Source organism: Aedes aegypti, unplaced genomic scaffold (genome assembly GCF_002204515.2).
Source record: "Aedes aegypti strain LVP_AGWG unplaced genomic scaffold, AaegL5.0 Primary Assembly AGWG_AaegL5_hic_scaff_710_PBJ_arrow, whole genome shotgun sequence".
Taxonomy (NCBI): Eukaryota; Metazoa; Arthropoda; class Insecta; order Diptera; family Culicidae; genus Aedes; species Aedes aegypti.
The window spans coordinates 4,639-24,651 of record NW_018736397.1 but is presented as its reverse complement, the minus strand read 5'-3'; the positions used below and the strand labels follow the sequence as shown (position 1 = coordinate 24,651).

Genomic DNA, 20,013 nt, shown 5'->3' with positions numbered 1-20,013 from the left:
ATTTACCTTTCAATATTCTTGGTATCATAATTGATCCACTAAAGGTATGCTGCTCATAACTGCATATTTGTAACATTCAACAAAAGTATGCATTGAGTAAATTGAATACTAATGGTGGTAAGCTCCATCGAAGTTACGACGCCAATCGCGTATTATCCTCGATTTTACTATAGTAAAATGGAGGATAATACGCAATTGGCGTATTAATTTCGATGGAGCTTACCACCATAAGTGTGCATTTCATGGCAGTATGGGAAGAAACTAAAATTTCTAAAAATTACCACGAACTCAAAAGTGCTTATATGAGGCTGAAATTGAGTACAGCTAATATCACATATTGGGTGAACAGTCTGAAAATAATTTTGATAAAAATTTCATTGCTACTACATTACGGAGCTCATGTATAATCTCAAAGTAACTATTATGCAGTTACAATTATCAATGTGACAAAGCAACTTGGTATTTTTTTTTTCGAATTTTCTAGAGCCATCTCACAGATTTCAGTAAATAATCGAAAGTGTTTATCATTTAATGACTCTCCACGGTACTAACTCGAAATTAACAAAATTGTCGAATGTGACAAATATGCAGTTATGGGCAGTATGGGAGGGAAAAAGAAGACAATTTGTTTTTTTTTTGGCCTATGGGCGGTACCACTGTGGCGTCGTTTCCCTATCATTGCAGAAATCGTGCCAACCAACTGACTTCGTGCATTGGCGTGGAATGAAACAGTAACACACAAAGCACGTCACTACCATAGATACCGATTTTATTTATGAAAAATAATTTTCATAAAAAAAACTCGAAGCACGAAAAGCAAAGGATGTCACTTGGCTCAAGTTCTGCTAGCAAACTTTTCGTTAGTCTTCGGGCGGATCTTTATCGGTGCGGATCCGTGTTGGGCGCGGTCAAAAAATTAAAAATTTAAAAAAAACCTCAGAAACTTATTAATTGTGATTTAACTGTTGTGATACTAGTTAGATTTATGGAAAATATTAAAGTTGTGCACTAGATTCACAAGAATTTGCAAATTTTAGGTATGTGGTCAGCGTTACGTAACACATCGCAAGTTGAAAAAGTGAAAAAATCTTCAATTCAAATAGAAATATTCGTTTAAATAAGGTTTAATATGTATTCGCGAATACATCTTGATAATTCGAGTGATAATTGCTATACAAGTGAAATATTTCGTTTATATATGAATATGCTGCTTTACCGAGGATTAACTAATATTTTGGATTAAATCATCGCCAACCTCTGGATTACAGTTTTGGATACTAACGAGCAATAGAAACAACTGAATTATTGTAAATAATATCACAATATCCGAAAGTAATCCGAAATTTTCACAAAATTTTCAGTTTTCCAATATAGCCGCCAAGAAGAGCAAAGACGTAAAAAGAGTTAACCTCTGCCAAGGAGAACAAATCGATTTATTTATATTTATAAACTTGATTGACAATCTAAGTTTCACTTGGGTATCAGTTCGCGTGCAAAAAGCAGTCCAATAAAAATGAAATCCCCCCACGTGCACGACCTATAAATGAATAGACGATGGAACTATACCTATAATCGCTTTGAGTTCTTATTCCAGTTTGAGGGCGCAAACGACGAGCAGTCGATTTGTTTGTTTGCAAACACCTACAAACTTTGAAATAGCAGAAATATGGTTTGCATGACATACTTCTATTAGCAAAACACCGATAATAATAAGTATACAGATCATAATCGTAACTATTTCCGCTAGCATGAATGAGCCTAGAGCATGAATAAACATGCATATTTTTTTTGTTGATTTCACATTCACGCTTCGCCATTGAACATTCCAACAAACATGTTGATTGATTATTATCCACACTATTCAATCCCATATATTGAGGGCGGGACATTTCGCATACAGACGTTCCGCTTAACTTGATGAGTGGACGTTTCGCACGTTTGGCATAATGAGAATTATATGCCCAGTGTACCAAAATGTACCGTCAAAAACTGTAGTGAGCGTGACAATCACACATAGACTACCATGACTTTCATGCAACAAAAACTTTCATGTGCTACTGAAAATAAAAGTCATGCGCGACTGTGATTTTTTTTTGGTCAGCAATAAATGTATCATGGTTGTAATGAATTACTGTAGTAGACATTAATCTGTATTATCATAATGTGCCACTCACAATGTGCACCAATTGAAATATGTTTTTCTTTGCATTCTTGTATCAACCAGCCGCACCAGCTTGAGGGCTGTCCATAACTCACGGGTTATTTTTCTATTTTTAGACTCCTTTTCCTTCGTCGATCGGTTTTTCGTCTATACAAAAAAAAATGTGCCGATCGTGATCTTTGGTCAAACAAACTACCCCCGCCCTTCTCCCCCCATGGATGACCACATTGTTTATGGACAGCACCTTGTGCGAGAACGGCTCGAAGCAGAAACCTACGAATAAAAAGGGTAGAAGCAAACCTAAAAAAACCCTGGTGCTCCGTTTGTGCCACTTTTTTGTTGCTTCCAATGAACGCCCTCTCCTCCAATGGACCAATGCACGAGTTCAGTCGTTGACGTTCGAGCGGTGTCATGTTATTTACGTTATCATGGTAGCTAGTGAATACGGCACCGCTCAAATGTCAAATTAGTGAACTCGTGCAAAGGTCCATGGATCAGAAGCAAACGAATGAAGAGTTGTCACTACGATCGCAGCTGCGTCGTGATTGTTTTTTACATTCATTTCGCATTCCCGTCATCCACAACAGCATAACGTTCATGGGAGGCTGAAAAGAATTGCACGCTACTCTTATCCATGTCAGGTAATACATTCATGGCTGCAGTAAGAATGTATCAGTAGCAACCTGAATGTCACAAATGAATGTTTTGAAACCTCTTGCATGTGAATGTAACAGCAATGCGACAATAGCATCAAAAATGTATTATACGGTTCACTGTTATATGCCTTCTTTAAAATGCTACCTGATCTTGCAAGCGAAATGCCATTATGCCGAACGTCCTAATGCTATTGAACGAAATTTGGATTTGCTTTTGAAAATCTTACCATGGATTTTTTTTTCTGGTTCAACATCGCATAGCCTTACGAAACTCTCCAAATGTGTGTATTTAAGAATAAAAATATTTGATTTAATCACAGCATTTCAAATTTTCATGGAAATTAAACTTTTTGTTCAACAAATTCAAGTTTTAATGAACTTCAAAATTTAACTATGAATTTCAATGGAAAACACAACTCCACAGTGCTCTCAAAATTTGCTAATCACTCAAAGTTTTTTTTAGAATTTTTTTTCTTCACATATTTAGAAGGCATTACAACTTAGTCACTCTAAAACTAGAAACTTAACCTGCCACTTAAGCTTTAAGTGTGATTTTCTGTTGAAAATATATAACCAATATTAATTATGCCTTCTAAATTTGCATAATAATGTAATAAATATCAATGGAATTCTATAAAGTTTCCGGAATGAAGCGATTCGATATCCGCACTCCTTGATACGATGCGACTCAATGACCAACATTACTAATCACACGGTCACGAAGCCCACGTCCCAGTTGGGACGTAATACCAGAGAGAGCACGACTTATAGGGTAAATGTTCCATTGTTTATCTCACGCACAAAACAGTCTTTAGTTTTGAGTTTCGATTATATGAAAGACATATGAAAGCATTACTAGTGAATTCTAGGAACGCTTACTGTAGATGATTGCATGATGTTATTGTCTTGTTTTAGCATAGGAGCCACTTGAAGCATTACTATCACAAATGCGTGGCGGAGTCTGTACTCAACTACGTGAGATTTCCGGAATCCAAATTCGATTCGAAATACTACCGGAATAAACGGATGTATCTTGAAACTAGTGATTCACTTTTGATATTAGAGCAACATCTTTTTTTCCACAAGCCACAGAGTCAGGCTTGTATTTCGCAAAATAGGATATCTAGACCTATATTTTCTACTGCAATCTCAATGCCTGACTTCGGATATCACTATGTTATTAAATAATAGAATCTAAAATGAAAGCATAGTATGATCATGTTGTCCAGGCTGTGATCATGCGTAATATAAGCTATCTTCATATGTATCAGAATACATACAACATGGAAATAACATATATGACGTTTCATATCAAGGTATCCAATACGAAATACTGTTGTTCCATGCAAGATAGTTTTTTTATAACAGAAGCCAGACACATACATATCAACAGTACAGCATATAATACGATGTACTGCCGCTACAGTAAGATTGCAGCGAACTACGGCTCTAAGGAACCGGCATCCTGAACATAAGTGGCGGATTGGAATTTCCAACCGGATAGGTTTCACCTACGAACTGACGGCAACCAGATTGCAGATATTTTTTGGTTTTTGGTGAACTTGGGTAACCGGTTCAACTGCTGTACGTGCTCAAAGTTACTACATAGTTATATGACCCTGTACTGTTTTGATTTTGTATGGGATTTTGACGTTTACCAGCCTAGTTGTTTTTAAATTTTGTTAGAGAAAGATTTTTGTGCAGAGCCCAAATGAATGATGTTGTCGTCAGATCGAAGCTGAAAACTAGATGGAAACTCTGATCAATCACTTGAAGGCCGTCCACACCTCTTCGAATGTTTTCGAAAATAACGTTATATCGAACAATAATTTTCAAGTACCATTCTGATTCATATTCTAGTTTACATTCACCATTACTGAAACACCATTTCGGAATCTAAGAATTTTTATTACACCAAAAAATCTAACCACACTAAGTTTGACAATACTCAAGTCATTTTGATTGATCATCCACTAGCAATACAAAGATAAGAAGTAACATAATTTCTCTTTTTCTTATATGACACATTAAGTATACGCGTTTCGTTCGAACCGTGAGGGTTAGACACAATCAATCCGGAGTCATAAAGGATAATCAGCTCCTGTTGGCAGCTGGCAGCCGTTGATATTTGGAATAAATCAGAAGCAAATAAATTAGTTTAAAAATTTAGAATAACAAATGAGTTTTGAACAGCTGTTTGAAGATTTGAAAATCCTGAGATGTTCGGTACACAAAGTTCAATTTATAATGTGCTCAACTTATTATGTCAACAATTAACCCTTAAAAAGCGTGGACGACTATGTTGCTCATATCCAATTCTCAAAATTAGAACGGTTTTATGCAGGGGATAAGTTGCACCTCCAAATGCATCCACAAATATTTGGATACCAGTAGTCAATCCGGATATACGTCCAAAAATGTAGTATACACCTCCTATTCCACCAGAAATCTTCGATAACATTTCAATATATTTCGAACATTTATACGTGGACATATATGAATATAGTAGTAGTCTTGCGATCTCTAGTTGTACTTTTTTGAGCAACAATAATTACTTGACCATTTGACATGTTCAAATATAGGAGGCAAAATACGGAGTAATACTTGCTCCTAAGGAAAACCTCAATGTTAACTCTGAAGTTGGTCGAAATCGTTGTTAACCCAATTATTACAAGAAAGACGCGATTCAGGCATTCACATCTAAGAAGTTGAATTTGAACCTTAGTTCCAAACGGATTGTTGTAGAAAAATTCCGCTATTTTCCATATTTTGCCCTGCGCAAATTACCCCCAGTCACAATGCACACTGTAGCCGTCGCTGAAATAAACCTGATCGAAATTGTTTTGACCTTGAAAACATAATTTTTGTACTAAAGTGTCTTCGGGAAAGTTTTTCCAAAAATCAATTGCTATTTTATGAAGGTGAAAATTTAAAAATATGAAATTAAAATATGAAATTATCGAAAAACACCTAGAAATTTGAATTACGCTTACTTGAATTTTGACGGTTTTTCACGCTCTGCCCTTCGAATGTGCGATTTTCAAGTGACAGTTGATGACAGAGACCCTTGAATTTTGGGAGCTCGCAATCTAAGCCCAACGTATTTTGACAGCTACTAAAGGTACGCTGTATTTTTGTCTAACTTACACGAAAATACTCACACAAGTAAAATAGTTATGAAAATTCGTCAGATTTGTACTGAATTCGGAATATAAATTCAATTTATTCAATTGGCTTGTATAGGGGTATCCAGTTTTTTTTACATATCATGATTCTACGTCAACAATTGAGCCAGAATCCAAAATTTCATAAATTTTCGTGCCCTGGAACTATTTTTAAAATACATTTGAAGTTAGTATGGAAATCGCTTTTGAATCATTGCTCGGCAAATGCTACTACGGGACGAGCTTTTATTATGTAAATTGAAATGTCATTGAGTCTACAGATTTAAATCTTCATTAATCATTTATAACGTCAAAATATTGAAGCGCCATCAAATTGTATTCTACACAGTTAAAAATAATGAGGATTACATGTCATGTAAACTTCATTCATGCGATGTAAACATGACATCATGTAAATTAAAGTCTGAAATAATGTAAAAATGTGTTATATGACATGTAACCACTCAGGATCCTGCTGGATTACATGACATATAATTGAATTTTACATGATATATCATGTAAATATCCATGATATTCCACGCTCCAATTATGTGCATTATATATCTCAGAAATTTACACGTTTTGTTCGAACTGTGTACTTAGACAAAATGTACTCTTTCGATCAAGCTACGAAAAATTTTTCAGTGCCAGTTTTCACCGGTTTGAAACTAGAAAAGTGCTTAAATTTTATCATCAAAATGACGAATTGTCATGTTCCAATATGCAGGAGCAAATTATATTCGAAGAAACCCTAAAACAGAAGCATGTGAACCAGTTCCGACGATCAATGTGCAGAGAAACCGATCGTTAGGCTAAAACTTGAAAACAAATAGCACGAATCTTGTCGTCTGTTCCAAGCACTTCCGAGAATCAGATAGCAGGACCATAATGGAAGAAAATAAAGAAAATCCTGATTTAAGTTTTGAACAACTATCGAATATTAAATTATACTAAACAATAACAACAAGCAAATGCACCTTGTGTTATTTATTTTATTAAACTTTTCAGTATACTCAAAACCGACCTAAATGTCACTCTCACTCCTATGTATTTGGGCACCTCATGTGACCTAGACATTCGGTCAAATTTTCCAAATTATATCAGATTCAATTCCTGCATTCCGTACAATAAGGCCTTTCTATGTACAGATAGTAAATATATTCTTGTATATAAAAAAACAACTTGCACGGCTAGTTACTTCTGAGGGAGGTAATGGGTTGTGATGAGAAATATGAAAAATACTCCTCATAAATAGAACAAATGCATCAAATAACCTCCCAATCGGATACGCCACAAATTATTCTGCTAAGCTATCGATATTCTGTTATCCTAAATACCTAAATTTACTTGAATTGCATTAAAATTTAACAAATGCCATACAAATCCGGTAAAAGTTCATAACTATCTACTAATACTAATGCACAGGCGTGAATAGCATACTTTCTATAGCTGTCAATATACTTAGATCTAAGCCAGCTGTCTCTTCTCTCTCATCTATTTACATATTACGGAACTTCTTTTTTAATATTTTTTAAAACGCGTTTTTATTAAAAATGCAATCAAAGTTGGTTGAAAGAAAATAAATTGTTTGTATTTAATCGAGTTCGATCAAAAGGTGTATGAAGAGTGGATAAACATATTTAAAATGATGGAACGAGAGAAGAACAATTACCGAAAAGAGCCTGCAATCAGAATTCGGAATCGGACTGGAAGAAAGTGTATCATACCAGATCAAGAAAAAATAAAAATGTAATTTGAATTTAAGAACTGATATTTCACGACACGAATGCACTATTTCAGTGTAAAGTGTCGCTAATAAAAAAAAATATTTAAAATGAACTTAGTATGAAAAATATCGTTAAAATATATGTAATATATTGCATTTTTCAAATACAGTCGCCTCTCCACATCTCGATATCGAAGGGACCATCGAGATAGGGAGAGATCGAGACAAAGAATCCACCAATCATAAGATGAATACTAGGTTACAAAACACTCTGTTGCCAAGAAAGTAATGAACAAACAGATGCCAGTCTGCGCTCCTAATTTGTTTTGAATCCCAAAACTTTGGTCTAGTTACCTTTGATATTGATCATATCGACATACGGAGAGAAAACTGGGAACAAACAATCAACAGAAACACATCGAGATATGGAGATATCGAGATAAGGAGGATATCGAGATATGGAGAGAGAAAATGTATGAAAACTGAAGGGACTTATGAAATCATCGACATAGGGAGAGATATCGAGATGTAGAACATCCAGATGTGGAGAGTCGACTGTAGCTTTAACTTGAAAACCAGAAAATTTCAGCAAAAATAAAATAAAAAGGTTTTGTAAGATCTTGTAAGCTGAGGGGTGCGGTCTCCAACATTTTGGTCATTCAATTTGAACACAATTTTTGCTACCAGTGCAAGTGTTTGTGTCACATAAAATGTATAGCATATTTTAGTGTGACAAAGGCCGCACACCCTAGGAATACTCGGATCATTTTGATGAAAATTTTAGCTTGACAGCAACCTGGCTGCTTGTTGATATGCAGTTCGCACCCAAAGTGATATAACATTGGTTCACACCCCCTAGGATCTAAGTATTATGCGTGGCGCGAAAAATTCTCGCGCCTGCGATCTTAAAAAACGCTTGTAGATCGTCGCAGTTACTTCAGATTGTTTTGATGTCTTCTGCGCGATCATGCCTTGGACAATCAGGAATAATCGCGCAGAAGACAACAAAACGATTTGAAGTTGCTGCGACGATCTACAAGCATTTTAAGAAGTTTTCAAAATCGCCGTTGCGATAAATAATCGCGCAATGCACAGTATGCTTTTTATGTACACAATTCGCATTGGCGGCGACATGACGCGACAAAAGTTGTTTTTCATGATAAAAATCATCATAATTAATAAAGTGTAATACAGTGAGATTCCGTTTTTGGCAACAAAATGGATCCGTTTTTGGCAACATTTTTTAATATCATTAAAATTCATTATTTTTTTTGTAAATATTATTGTGTTGTTTGCTTTAGTTATTTGAAAAGCAAACCAGCTTCACGATTACCGCATTCCAGAGTTCAATTTTCGCCGATATTCCTCCAAATCTCACCAACTTCTAGGAGTACCGTATGGGCTTATTTAGTTTTAGATGGCCGTGTGGTAGCCACGTTTTATGAAGTAATTAATCTCTATGAGTATCTCAACTGGAGTTCCAACATCTTTTCTCAGGCATACAAGCTTTATGACCAACCCACACACTTAAATTATTTTACGGATTCCTGTGAAATCTCAACAGCTTAACAGTTCGGTGAAATAAATTAACGGAGTACGGTAAATTTTCACAGTATTCGGTAAAAAATCACCGTAATCCGTTAAATTCCGACGAAATACGGTGTTTTATTTCACCGAACTGTTCAGCTGTTGAGATTACGGTAAAATTCACCGTAGTGTGTTTAGTGTGCACTTGACTATGCCGAGTATAAGAACCGTAATTCGGGGTGTAGTTGATCAGTGGGGAGAAGTTGATCATTCTCGTACCCACACGTATAGACTGCCAAGAGAGCTATAATTTATTTTCAATTATCATACTCTCCATGGTGTCGCATTAGCTGATAGTTGCTCTTGATGTTCCTAAATTTGGTTTAACATTCAGTATAATTATACCAATTATACCACGTAATAACAGATTTTAAGGAAATGTTTGGCGAACTGTTGACAGGTTCTTCTTCAAACAATCGACTATTGCCAAGGCCATATAAATACATCATCTTAATAAACTGTTTCATACTTTCCAGATTTGTTTGCTGAACCCAGTTTAGAATTTGCATTGAGTATAAAAATTCATTTCCAAAGTGAAAAAAAAATTCTTTTCGGGAGCAGGTTCGCTGTTTTCAAAGAAAATTGCATACCTTTAGGCGTTTAATGTGGTTTATTGCGTAATTCACAAAATTTAATACAAAAATTTCCCGATTTATCGGCAAGTTGTAAGATTTTTGACACTTGATGCAGAATCAGCGACCCCAAATTTAGTAACTAGCATATCTCTTAATTTTTGAAAACCTATCGCAGTACGTGATCAACTTCACCCCGGAATCAAAAACTTCACTTTTCAATTTCTAAAAATTATTTTTGTTACTATGATAACATTTTACCAAAATTTTGTTAACATAATTCGATAAACATCCAACCAGTACAGGTTTCAAAATATTTGGATGATAATACATGCATCCTACAAGATTTTATAGAACATAATCGCTCAAAAGTGATCAACTTCACCCCGTTTTACGGTAACTTTGATGATACCTAGAGAAATAAATGACTTTATTCTTTATAAGTGGATTATAATTCTCTCTATATAACGTTTGACTTTTTTAAGAAACGACCCAACATTATATTGCAGTGTTGCTCATGCTAGAGAAAACTGCGTGCCATATCAAGATTTTATTCAAGTATGCCTGTCGTATGAAGTTATCAAAATGTTCCTTACGAGACCTGGTGATCCCTGGCTGGGTCTAGGAAATCTCTAACTGTATTCTGCAGAATCCATACGTGCTCCTTTGTTTTCAAAATGAGCTTCTGAGAATGTTCAGCGAATTCTTGCAAAAACATGAGTGAAATTTGGGTATTCCTTTCGGAGATTAGGGATTTATTGTAAAAATGTATATTGGGGATGCTGTGCGAAATCTGTCGATACTTTGTAAACTCCTAAAATTTCTAAGGCAGTCTTATTTTTCTATCTTTATTAACGAGATTTTTAGCCCTGGGCTAGTTCATCTCGGGACCAACGGCTTTACTTCCCTTCCGAAGGAAGTCGTCACTGAAATTTTTTAGTGACTATCTCGGGGATGGGATTCGATCCCAGGTCCTCGGCGTGAGAGGCGTGTGTTCCAATCCCTACACCAGGTCCGTCCCCTCCAGGCAGTCTTATGAATTTCTAGCGGTATACTGCGGATTCTTATTTGTACTTCAATTTTTTTTAATTTTTTTGAGGTTTCCTAGCGTTCTTGCACTACTTTGAGGAATTGTACTGCTCTTTAATAAAGGTCACTTATGCGATTATTGTTTCTACGTGACCTAGGTATACAAATAAAATACATAAAGCTTATAAAACAACATTGAAGATATTTCAATAGTAAAAAGTTTGCAAAACGCCTGTCACAGTTAATATGACGGGTCCTCAGATTTACAACATAGTCCTAATCTATGGAAATCTACTTCGAATGATCCGTTCGAAAGTCTGGCCATCATTTGGTTCCATAATTCTAATTATAATGGAACATCGTCCAAATGATATTTTTTTAAATTAAAAAAATGGGTTCCGATTTTGGCACGGTTCCGTTTTTGGCAACTGAAAATTTCGACTTTGTTGCCAAAAACGGAATCCCACCGTAATGTATATTTTATAATTATTATAATTATCTTTATTAAAGAGGTTTTCAACTTCAAAGTCGGTTTACCTCTGCCATGTATATTTTGATTTTTTTTATTGACTGCAGTTCAAATAACGGCATAAAATAAAAGCCAAAGAAATTATTTTTTTATTCAATTTCAATGCAGAATCGTTGTAATGTAATACATTAGGTATATTTTAAAATGATAAAAAATCTCAAAATTATTTTTGGTAATTTTAGCCGCCTCTTTATATTAGAGAAACGTTAAAGTTGATACTGATATCGTATTAAATAATCGATTTCGACAAAAAAACGTTTCATCTTAAAGATATTGCAGTGCAAATCTTATACCTAATCACCCTATGTGATTCCGGAGAACAACCCGATTCCAATGTTGATTTTCATACTGTGACATATAAAATCAAATTTTCTCTACAAAAGATGACCACCGGATGCAAATCTGGGCAATTTCAATACACAGGACCATTTAGGAACAGTTTTCAAAATGTTAGTTCCGGTTCGAAAATTCCAAATTTTATCGTTGGAACACCCATTATTAGAAACACCTAACAACACTGTTATAGCAAATTAAAACTGTTAGCATAGCAACAACTGTTATAGCAAATTAAAACTATTGGAGGAAAAGTTGGGACAATCCGGACGTATTTTAGGTTTTGTCCAGAGCTCCTGTATTTGATTTTGGAATATAAATTCATTTTTAAGGATTTTGGGAAATCAATGTTTTATCTTGAAATTTTATTTTTTTATGAATCGTGGAAGGATTCTAACAAGACTCCTAAAATGTTTCTGACAAATCCTCTCAGGGGCCCAGATAGCCGTAGCGGTAAACGCGCAGCTATTCAGCAAGACCAAGCTGAGGGTCGTGGGTTCGAATCCCACCAGTCGAGGATCTTTTCGGGTTGGAAATTTTCTCGACTTCCCTGGGCATAGAGTATCTTCGTACCTGCCACACGATATACGCATGCAAAAATGGTCATTGGCATAGTAAGCTCTCAGGTAATAACTGTGGAAGTGCTCATAAAAACACTAAGCTGAGAAGCAGGCTTTGTCCCAGTGGGGACGTAACGCCAGAAAGAAGAAGAAGAAATCCTCTCATAATCCTCAGAAAAATCCTATCTGAATTCTCCATCAGAACCATATCTGAATTCTCATCAGAATCTTCTCTGGATTTTCATCAGAATCCTCTGAAGATTTCCATTTAAATCTTCTTTCGTTTTATCAGAGTTCTCATTAAAATCGTCCCTGGGTTGTCATCAGAATCATCTCTGGATTATTATCAGAATCCAAAATTATCATTACAATCCTATAAGAATTCTGATTAGAATCTTCTCGGAATTCTCATCAGAATACTGTTCGGATTCTCATCAGAATCATCCCAGGATTCTTATCAGAATCTGATTTGTTCCAGGATTCTACTCAGAATCTTCTCCAAATTCTCGCCGGATTCTCATCAGAATTTGCACAAGGTTATCATCAGAATCTTTTCAGAATTCTCATCAGAATCCCTCCTGGACTTTCATCAGAATCCTTCCAGATTTCTCATTAGAATCCTTCCCGAATTTTCATCGGAACTCTTCCAGAATTCTCATCTGCACCGTTCCATGATTTCTATCATAATCCTTCCTCCAGGATTCCCATCAAAGTTCTTCCAGAATTCTCATCATAATTCATCCAAGAATCCTCTCAGGGTTCTCATTGAAATCTTCTAGAGTTTCCACCAAAATTCTACCAGTATTATCATTAAAATCGTTCCACGATTCTCATCAAAATCTTCCAAGATTCTCATTCGCTATCAGGATTATCGTCAGAATACCTCCAGGATGATCTTAAGAATCGTTCCAGAATATTTATCAGAATCTTTCTAAGATTCTTATTAGAAACCTTCTAGTATTTTTGTCATAAACCTTCCAAGATTTTTATCAGTTGATTCTCAACGTAAGCTTTCCAGGATTCTCATTAGAATTTTCCCAGGGTTATCATCTGAATCTTTTCAGAATTCTCATCAGAATCCTTCAGGTATTCTCATCAGAAACATTACAGGATTCTCATCAGAATCCTTCCACCAGAATTCTTCCAGAAATATCATAATAATTCATGCAAGAGTCTCGGTAGAATCTTCCCAGGGTTCTCATCAAAGTACTTCCAGGATTCTCATCGAAATCCTTCCCAGATGCTCATCAGAAACCAGGATTTTCATCAGAATCCTTCCTGGATTTTCATCATAATCGTTTCAGCATTCTCATCGAAATCTTCCAAGATTCTCATCGCGGTTCTGCCAGGATTATCATCAGAAAACTGCCAGCATAAAACCCCCGATCTATTTAGGGTTGTAGCATGATTGTTACATAGAGCGATAAGTGCGAGATTCTTTCAATTTTCTCAGGATTCAATCCCTGATCTCATGACCAGAATTTCCTTAAAACTTGCATTGATGTAATACAAGATTTATAATCATTTACATCCAAAATGTCCAAACTTTTCCTCCAATGTTTTTAATTCGCTGAAACAGTGTGGTTTGGCGATTATCATAATGTGATTTTAACTGATAAAACTTGGTCTTTTCGAACCTAAAATGAACCTAGAATGGTTACATGTATTGAAAATGACCAGATTTGCATCTGATGGTCATCTGTTGTCAAGTAAATGAGATTTTATATGTCACAGTATAAAAATAAACATTGGAATTGGGTTGGTTTTCCAGAATGACATACTAAGAGTTATCACCTCCTATATCTGAACATGTAAAATGGTCAAGTAATTATTGTGGTTCAAAAATGTTTCACATGAGATCGCAAGATAAAGTCTATATTCATATACATACGTCCACATAAAAATATTCGAATTATATTGAAATTGGTTTATTGAGTCAAACGATATGAGCAAAATAAAGCAACAAAATCGTCCACGCCTTTCAAGGGTTCAGTTGAAACATTTCCATCACATTAACAAAGCTTGAACATATTTCTGTTCTACATTAAATGTGAGGCATAAGGGAGATTTCCCAGTATCGAAAATACGTTGTCGCATCTGTAAACTGTAGATATTCTAACAAAAGTTTTAAAAATGTCCTGTTTAACTCCTATATATGACTAGAATGGTACTTGATAGTATTGAATTTTCTTCACTTTCTTCTCGCAGACGTAAGAATATCAACAGGCAAATAAAAAGAAAAAAATAAATTACACCCAGTTCTTTGGCACCATCCCACGCGCACGACCACCTCAGGGTGAATAAAAAATGGATGGAGGCAGTGGAAGTAGCAACTCGGATCCCCGGTTCGAGTTCCTTGGTTCGTTTGTGCAGAAAACGCTCAAGTTGAAGCCGGAAAAATGGCACCGTTTAGTCACATTGTAAGCGGAAAAATAGACTCACCTAGCACTTTAATTCATTGCTTAGTAGTAACATTTAGAAAATAGAACAATGATTCAATGCCCCCTACTTTTCTCCCAACAGTGAAGAGCACAAAGCTGTTATGAAGGAATTTTTCGATAATCCTGCATCGTTAGTCTTGATAATTATACTCACTCCATCGGCACAGTTAATCCCTATAGTAAGTTTTCCTATTCAACAGTTAAAAAATAAAGGTAGGTGTGCGACGATACCTGTTAAATCCATCCTTTATTCATCGAAGTGTTCCTAATAAATTTCAGGAGTTTATTTTGTTAAGAAAAATGCGATAGAAGTACCCCGCGAGGGTTGCAAAGATTGTTTAGTAGTAGGTGATTTAGCGACTCGCACTATCGATCAGCTCTCATGCCTTGTGGATGAAATCTTCGTACCCCTGCTGTCCAACTCGGAAAATCACCAAGGGTGGCCGGAAATGGTCGCACAAGACGTACAAAAGCAGGTTCACAGCCTGAAAAGCACCGTCTATCAAGTCCAGGGTCAAGTTAGTGGACAGACCGTTCTACCAATGCCCGTAGGAGTTGATAAATGTGTGCAGACCGCAAAAGAGCTAGTGGTCAATGCAGAATGTTCGATCAATCTCTATCTGAAGAGTGCGATCGAAGGCGTTGTAATCAAATGGGCCACCCAGGTGAACGACGTAATGCTTGAATCCAGTGCGAATGCCTTCAACGGCGGTCAAAATCCAGTCCCTTCCGCTGGTGAGCCTATGCTGTCAGATCCATAATTAGAATGAAATTTGTCTAACCATAATTTCCTGCAACGCAGAGATCAACTTTTGGAATAACCGGTTGAAAAATCTTACTTATATCTACGAGCAGCTACGTCATGAGAGAATCCGAAGCATGGCACTTATTTTGGAGTTCACCGATAGCGCATACTATCCTTGTTTTAAGACACTGTTTAAAAATGTAGTTACAGGTTCGTCTCAACAATCGTCTTAAACCGGCTTACAAATAACCCGTATCCGAATCTTCGCAGCCCTGGCTGAAGCACGTGATATAACACTGTACCTGAATCCCCTAACTCGGCATTTCCAACAGTTGGAGGATACCGAGTTTTCCGAGTGTAAGGTGCTGTTGAAACCGTTGATGCACGTCGTTTGTTTGATTTGGTCCAACTCACTGTACTATTGTCACTCTGCAAAGTTAATCGGTAAGTATACGTAAACTGCTCATGACAAAGTTCAAATGCAACGTGTTTTTCCTTTACAGTTTTACTCAGACAAATTTGTAACTTGATCATACAACAGGTAACAATTACAAGAGATATCCATCTCAAAAAACACAGGTTGTTCGTAATATAAACTACATCATTTCCATAAAATTAAACATAAGTTTATTTTTCTTAACATCAAACAAAATAAACATTCATATTGTGAAATTGGACAGGTTAGAATCTGTTCAAGGTGAAGATAAATCGAAGCCAAACCTCAAATTTTCAAGAGCACAAATCTAGAGAACCAAACATCCGTTTAAGCTGAAACCTTAATCGATTGGTCACAAGCCGGTGGTGACCAATCGATTAAGTTTTCAGCTCAAACGGTTGTTCGGTTCTCCAGATGTGTGCTCCTGAAAATTTGAAGTTTGGCTTCGATTCATCTTCACTTTAAAGAGCGGGAAGCAGAAAAATTTATAATATTGTCATATTAGTTTATGAAAACTAATCAATCACGCTAGCATACCTTTTAGATAAAACGTATACTAAGTCCCGTTATCAGAAGTAACATTGATCAGTTTTTATTACATTTCTTTTGAATTTAATTTGGATGATTTGAATGTTGCAATTTTTTAAACAAGTAATGGCACCCATAGCCTATGACAGTATATTGCTTGAAAAAGTTTTACATTGCTTGTTTGAGGTAAGATCAATCACCCATGTTAACAATGTTCAGTAACATTCAAAATACCAATGGTAACTAAATTTGTGGCTCCTGAAGCAGATAATAAAAGCCTAACTTGTAAAAGTAATTTATTTTTTCAGCTATTTCAAAATTACAAACACCATGAACCATGGACGTAGTCAAGATTTCCATCAAGGGGATGGAAGAAACGTAAAACTCAGCACCATTTTTGTATGACACATTAAACTATAAAGGACATCCACTGTCCTTCTTTCACAGTGAGAAAAGTAGGAAATCAAATTATAACATTTGTGGTACATGTGATAAAACCCTTGAATTATTATCCCCAGGGAACTCTCGAAATTTTCCGAATTCTCTATTACAATATTTGGAGAACTTTTGAAGAAGTCATTAACAGAACTCTAGGAAGAGTCCGAGAGTGAGTCCTTCAAAAAATCTCTGAGAATTGGAGAAACTTCTGCTAGAATCGCCACAGGATCTTTTTATGTAATACTTGGAGTAATTCCTAGTACAGAAAGGAATGCTTGGAAAATATACAGGTGAATTCCTAAACAAATTTTAACTATCAGAGGTATCCTGCAATTTTTTTTTTTTTTTGAAGAAGTTAAAAAGATATTTCTGAAAAAAAACTTAAGATTAAGTATTTAAAAACTGTTGTAACGTTCTACTCTGCTCCTCAAGCAACGGCTTTAGCGCCACCTTCGACTTCCGAAGGACCGTTACTCTGTCTAAGCCCGGTATGAGACCACCCTTCTCAGGGCAGGTCGCAAATAGTTCAATGCAGAAGCAAAAACTCCAAAATGGCACACACGAAAGGACAAATGAACGAAAATTTAACTACAAACCAACTGAAAACCGGAAACTAAATCAAAAAAGAAAAGAAAAAGTCAACCAGAACTGAGCGGTAGAAAAAGTCTTAACTTAAGGAACCAACAAATCTTAGTAATTACTAAAAATAAACGCAAAAGAAAAGTAGAGTCGTTTTCAATCCGAACTCGAAATAATCATTAGAAACAAACATAAACATAAACGAATTTATTGGAAATAAAATTGAATTTGGAGAGTTATTTGCATAGGACCTATTCAAAACGTATGCAAGCTCTCAATTTATTGTGAACATTCAAATAAAACCTAGTAACTTATCTGGTGACGTCACGCATTTAACTTTCTTACTCTATATATATACAATTTTCGGATACTATTAATCAGTTCAAGAGCTAGTGTGGATCTGACCTTAGCTGCATCGGTGTGGTGCTCCAACGGCGATGGCTTGATCGTCCCTCGACGGCAGAAAAGCTTCGTCGGAATCTAATTGGAACGTGTGCTAGGAGTTTGACTCGCGCGTGGGCACGATCATCAGGGTAGATGCGTCCCTGGAGGTTGGTGGAGTGAGAGCGGGTTGCGTATGCTCTACGCCTCACGCTTTGGCGAAACGAGTCCAATCGTCGAAACACTGCTCGATTTTGGATCAACGACTCGGCCACACACTTTGGGCACAAGCTCACGTCCGAGCTTATCGAACCGGTGGAAAGCTAACTGATTTTCCACCCACAATGGCCCACTAGTCGGAACAGTCTTCGATCACACGCAGGAAAGGACTTCGCACGGGAACACGTGGTACTCAGGTCAATCCAGGAAATCTTGCACCAGCCTGGACAAGCTGCCCACGTTGGATGGGCTTGACGCTGCCTATTCAACGTGATAAATTCTCACTAACATGAATCTCATAATAATTCTTCACTAAAGGCTTACCTGACTAATCACAATAAATTATTCACTTTATTCAATTTACCGGTCAAACTATTTAAACTCTGAAAATTCAAAATACTGAACCACTCGATTAAACAATTTATTCGAATAATTATGGAAACTCGCGAACTTACTTCGAGTTCGAATTCAAAGCTCACAAATTAACGATAAGTTCACTTTCGAACAAAGACTTTCACTTTTGAAGAAAAGCTTACTACTTCTGAAAATGATCCGTTCACTTTAACTGACTCCACCAGAATAAAATGGAAAGCGCACAATAAACTTGTTCGAGCCTTAAAGCTACGACGTAATTTCCACCTAATCGTGTACAGTCTTTTTTGTACGATCTTTTTTATTGGTCAGCTCTGGAGGACTCAAAATAATCTAAAAACTTTCCACTGAATCGCTTTTCCCGATTGGTGGGTTTTCGAATTTCAAAGGACCAGGTACAAGTTAATTTGCGGAAAATTCCATAACTTATCGATTGTTTCCTAAGCGTCCAGTTCATTCGCCTTTGGTTATGCACCTTGCGCAACACTTACTTAAGCTTTACTCTTTTGGGCACAAAAGCTACTCTTGAAGCTTGCTGATCTTTTGGTTACGAACAAAAAGGAATATTATTAGACTGGCACAAAACATTTAAGTGTTACATATTCGCCTACACTAATAATAATAAAAATTTTGAAATTAATTTCAAAATTTTTATTAATTTCACAGATTAAACATCAAACTCTAATTTAATTCAAACTACATCGAAGAACATACAAGAATTCAGAACTAGTAAACTAAACAAATACAAACAAATGATTGGTCCTGCTATGCCATATTGAACTCTCACATGCTTTACAAACAACCGTACTCATTCAACCAACTTATCTTAACCGAAATGACCTCAGAGACGTCTGAGAAAACTAATACCTAAAACCGAATTTACCTCAGAAATGTCTGAGCATCTTCAACTAACGAATTACTGACTAAAACCGAATTACCCTCAGAAATGTCTGAGCATATTTTCTTCCGAATAACCAACGTACTTCAGAACAATGGTCTGAAAATATACATGATTACTTAATAACTTATCATACGCGAAATCACTCATTAATTAATTAACCGCAATCATTCATTTCAAAATGTCATAGCAAAAAACACGAATCACGAACGCATAAACATCTCGACAAACGCTTCACACATATCCCGAACTTTCAGTACCGGGTTCTAACACGAAAGCTTTTTGACGATCTGTCAAAAACGAAACACGAAATCGATCAACACAAAAAACGAACGCGAGCTGTGCTGATGGGATAGAGGTAAACTAATTCTACCTAATTTCTTCAAAATTAATGATTTTAACTGCGATTCGACGACGGAAACTACTGTGAAACGATTTTATGCTAACTATAAAGTGAATTGTGGATGAAATCTATGGTTAAAGATTGGAAATATTGAACAGATTTTGTGATTCCGGGCTATTGCAATTTGTAAACAAAGTGAAATTATTCGATTTGGGTCAAGGTCAACGAAGTGCATCATTGACCTATATAAGTTGCAAGCAATGCAACACAGCTCAACACGAATATAAACGGAACGAGATAAACAAAATTCTAATTG

The 20,013-nt window shown here is 36.0% G+C and overlaps 1 protein-coding gene across 2 annotated transcripts; it reads left to right on the top strand.

The window, feature by feature from the left end:
- The first annotated feature begins 845 nt into the window (after nucleotides 1-845).
- LOC110681320 (dynein beta chain, ciliary-like) lies at nucleotides 846-16,113 on the top strand. Of its 2 annotated transcripts, none has more exons than XM_021857074.1 (7): nucleotides 846-1,037; nucleotides 14,526-14,737; nucleotides 14,841-14,971; nucleotides 15,038-15,493; nucleotides 15,561-15,713; nucleotides 15,774-15,947; nucleotides 16,007-16,113. In XM_021857074.1, the coding sequence occupies exons 2-7, from the start codon at nucleotides 14,625-14,627 to the stop codon at nucleotides 16,096-16,098; spliced, it is 1,119 nt and encodes a 372-aa protein (XP_021712766.1). In that variant the 5' UTR covers nucleotides 846-1,037; nucleotides 14,526-14,624; the 3' UTR covers nucleotides 16,099-16,113. The 2 variants fall into 2 exon arrangements, with proteins under 2 accessions (XP_021712766.1, XP_021712768.1); XM_021857076.1 differs by lacking the exon at nucleotides 846-1,037 and adding an exon at nucleotides 2,621-2,802.
- Nucleotides 16,114-20,013: the final 3,900 nt, after the last annotated feature.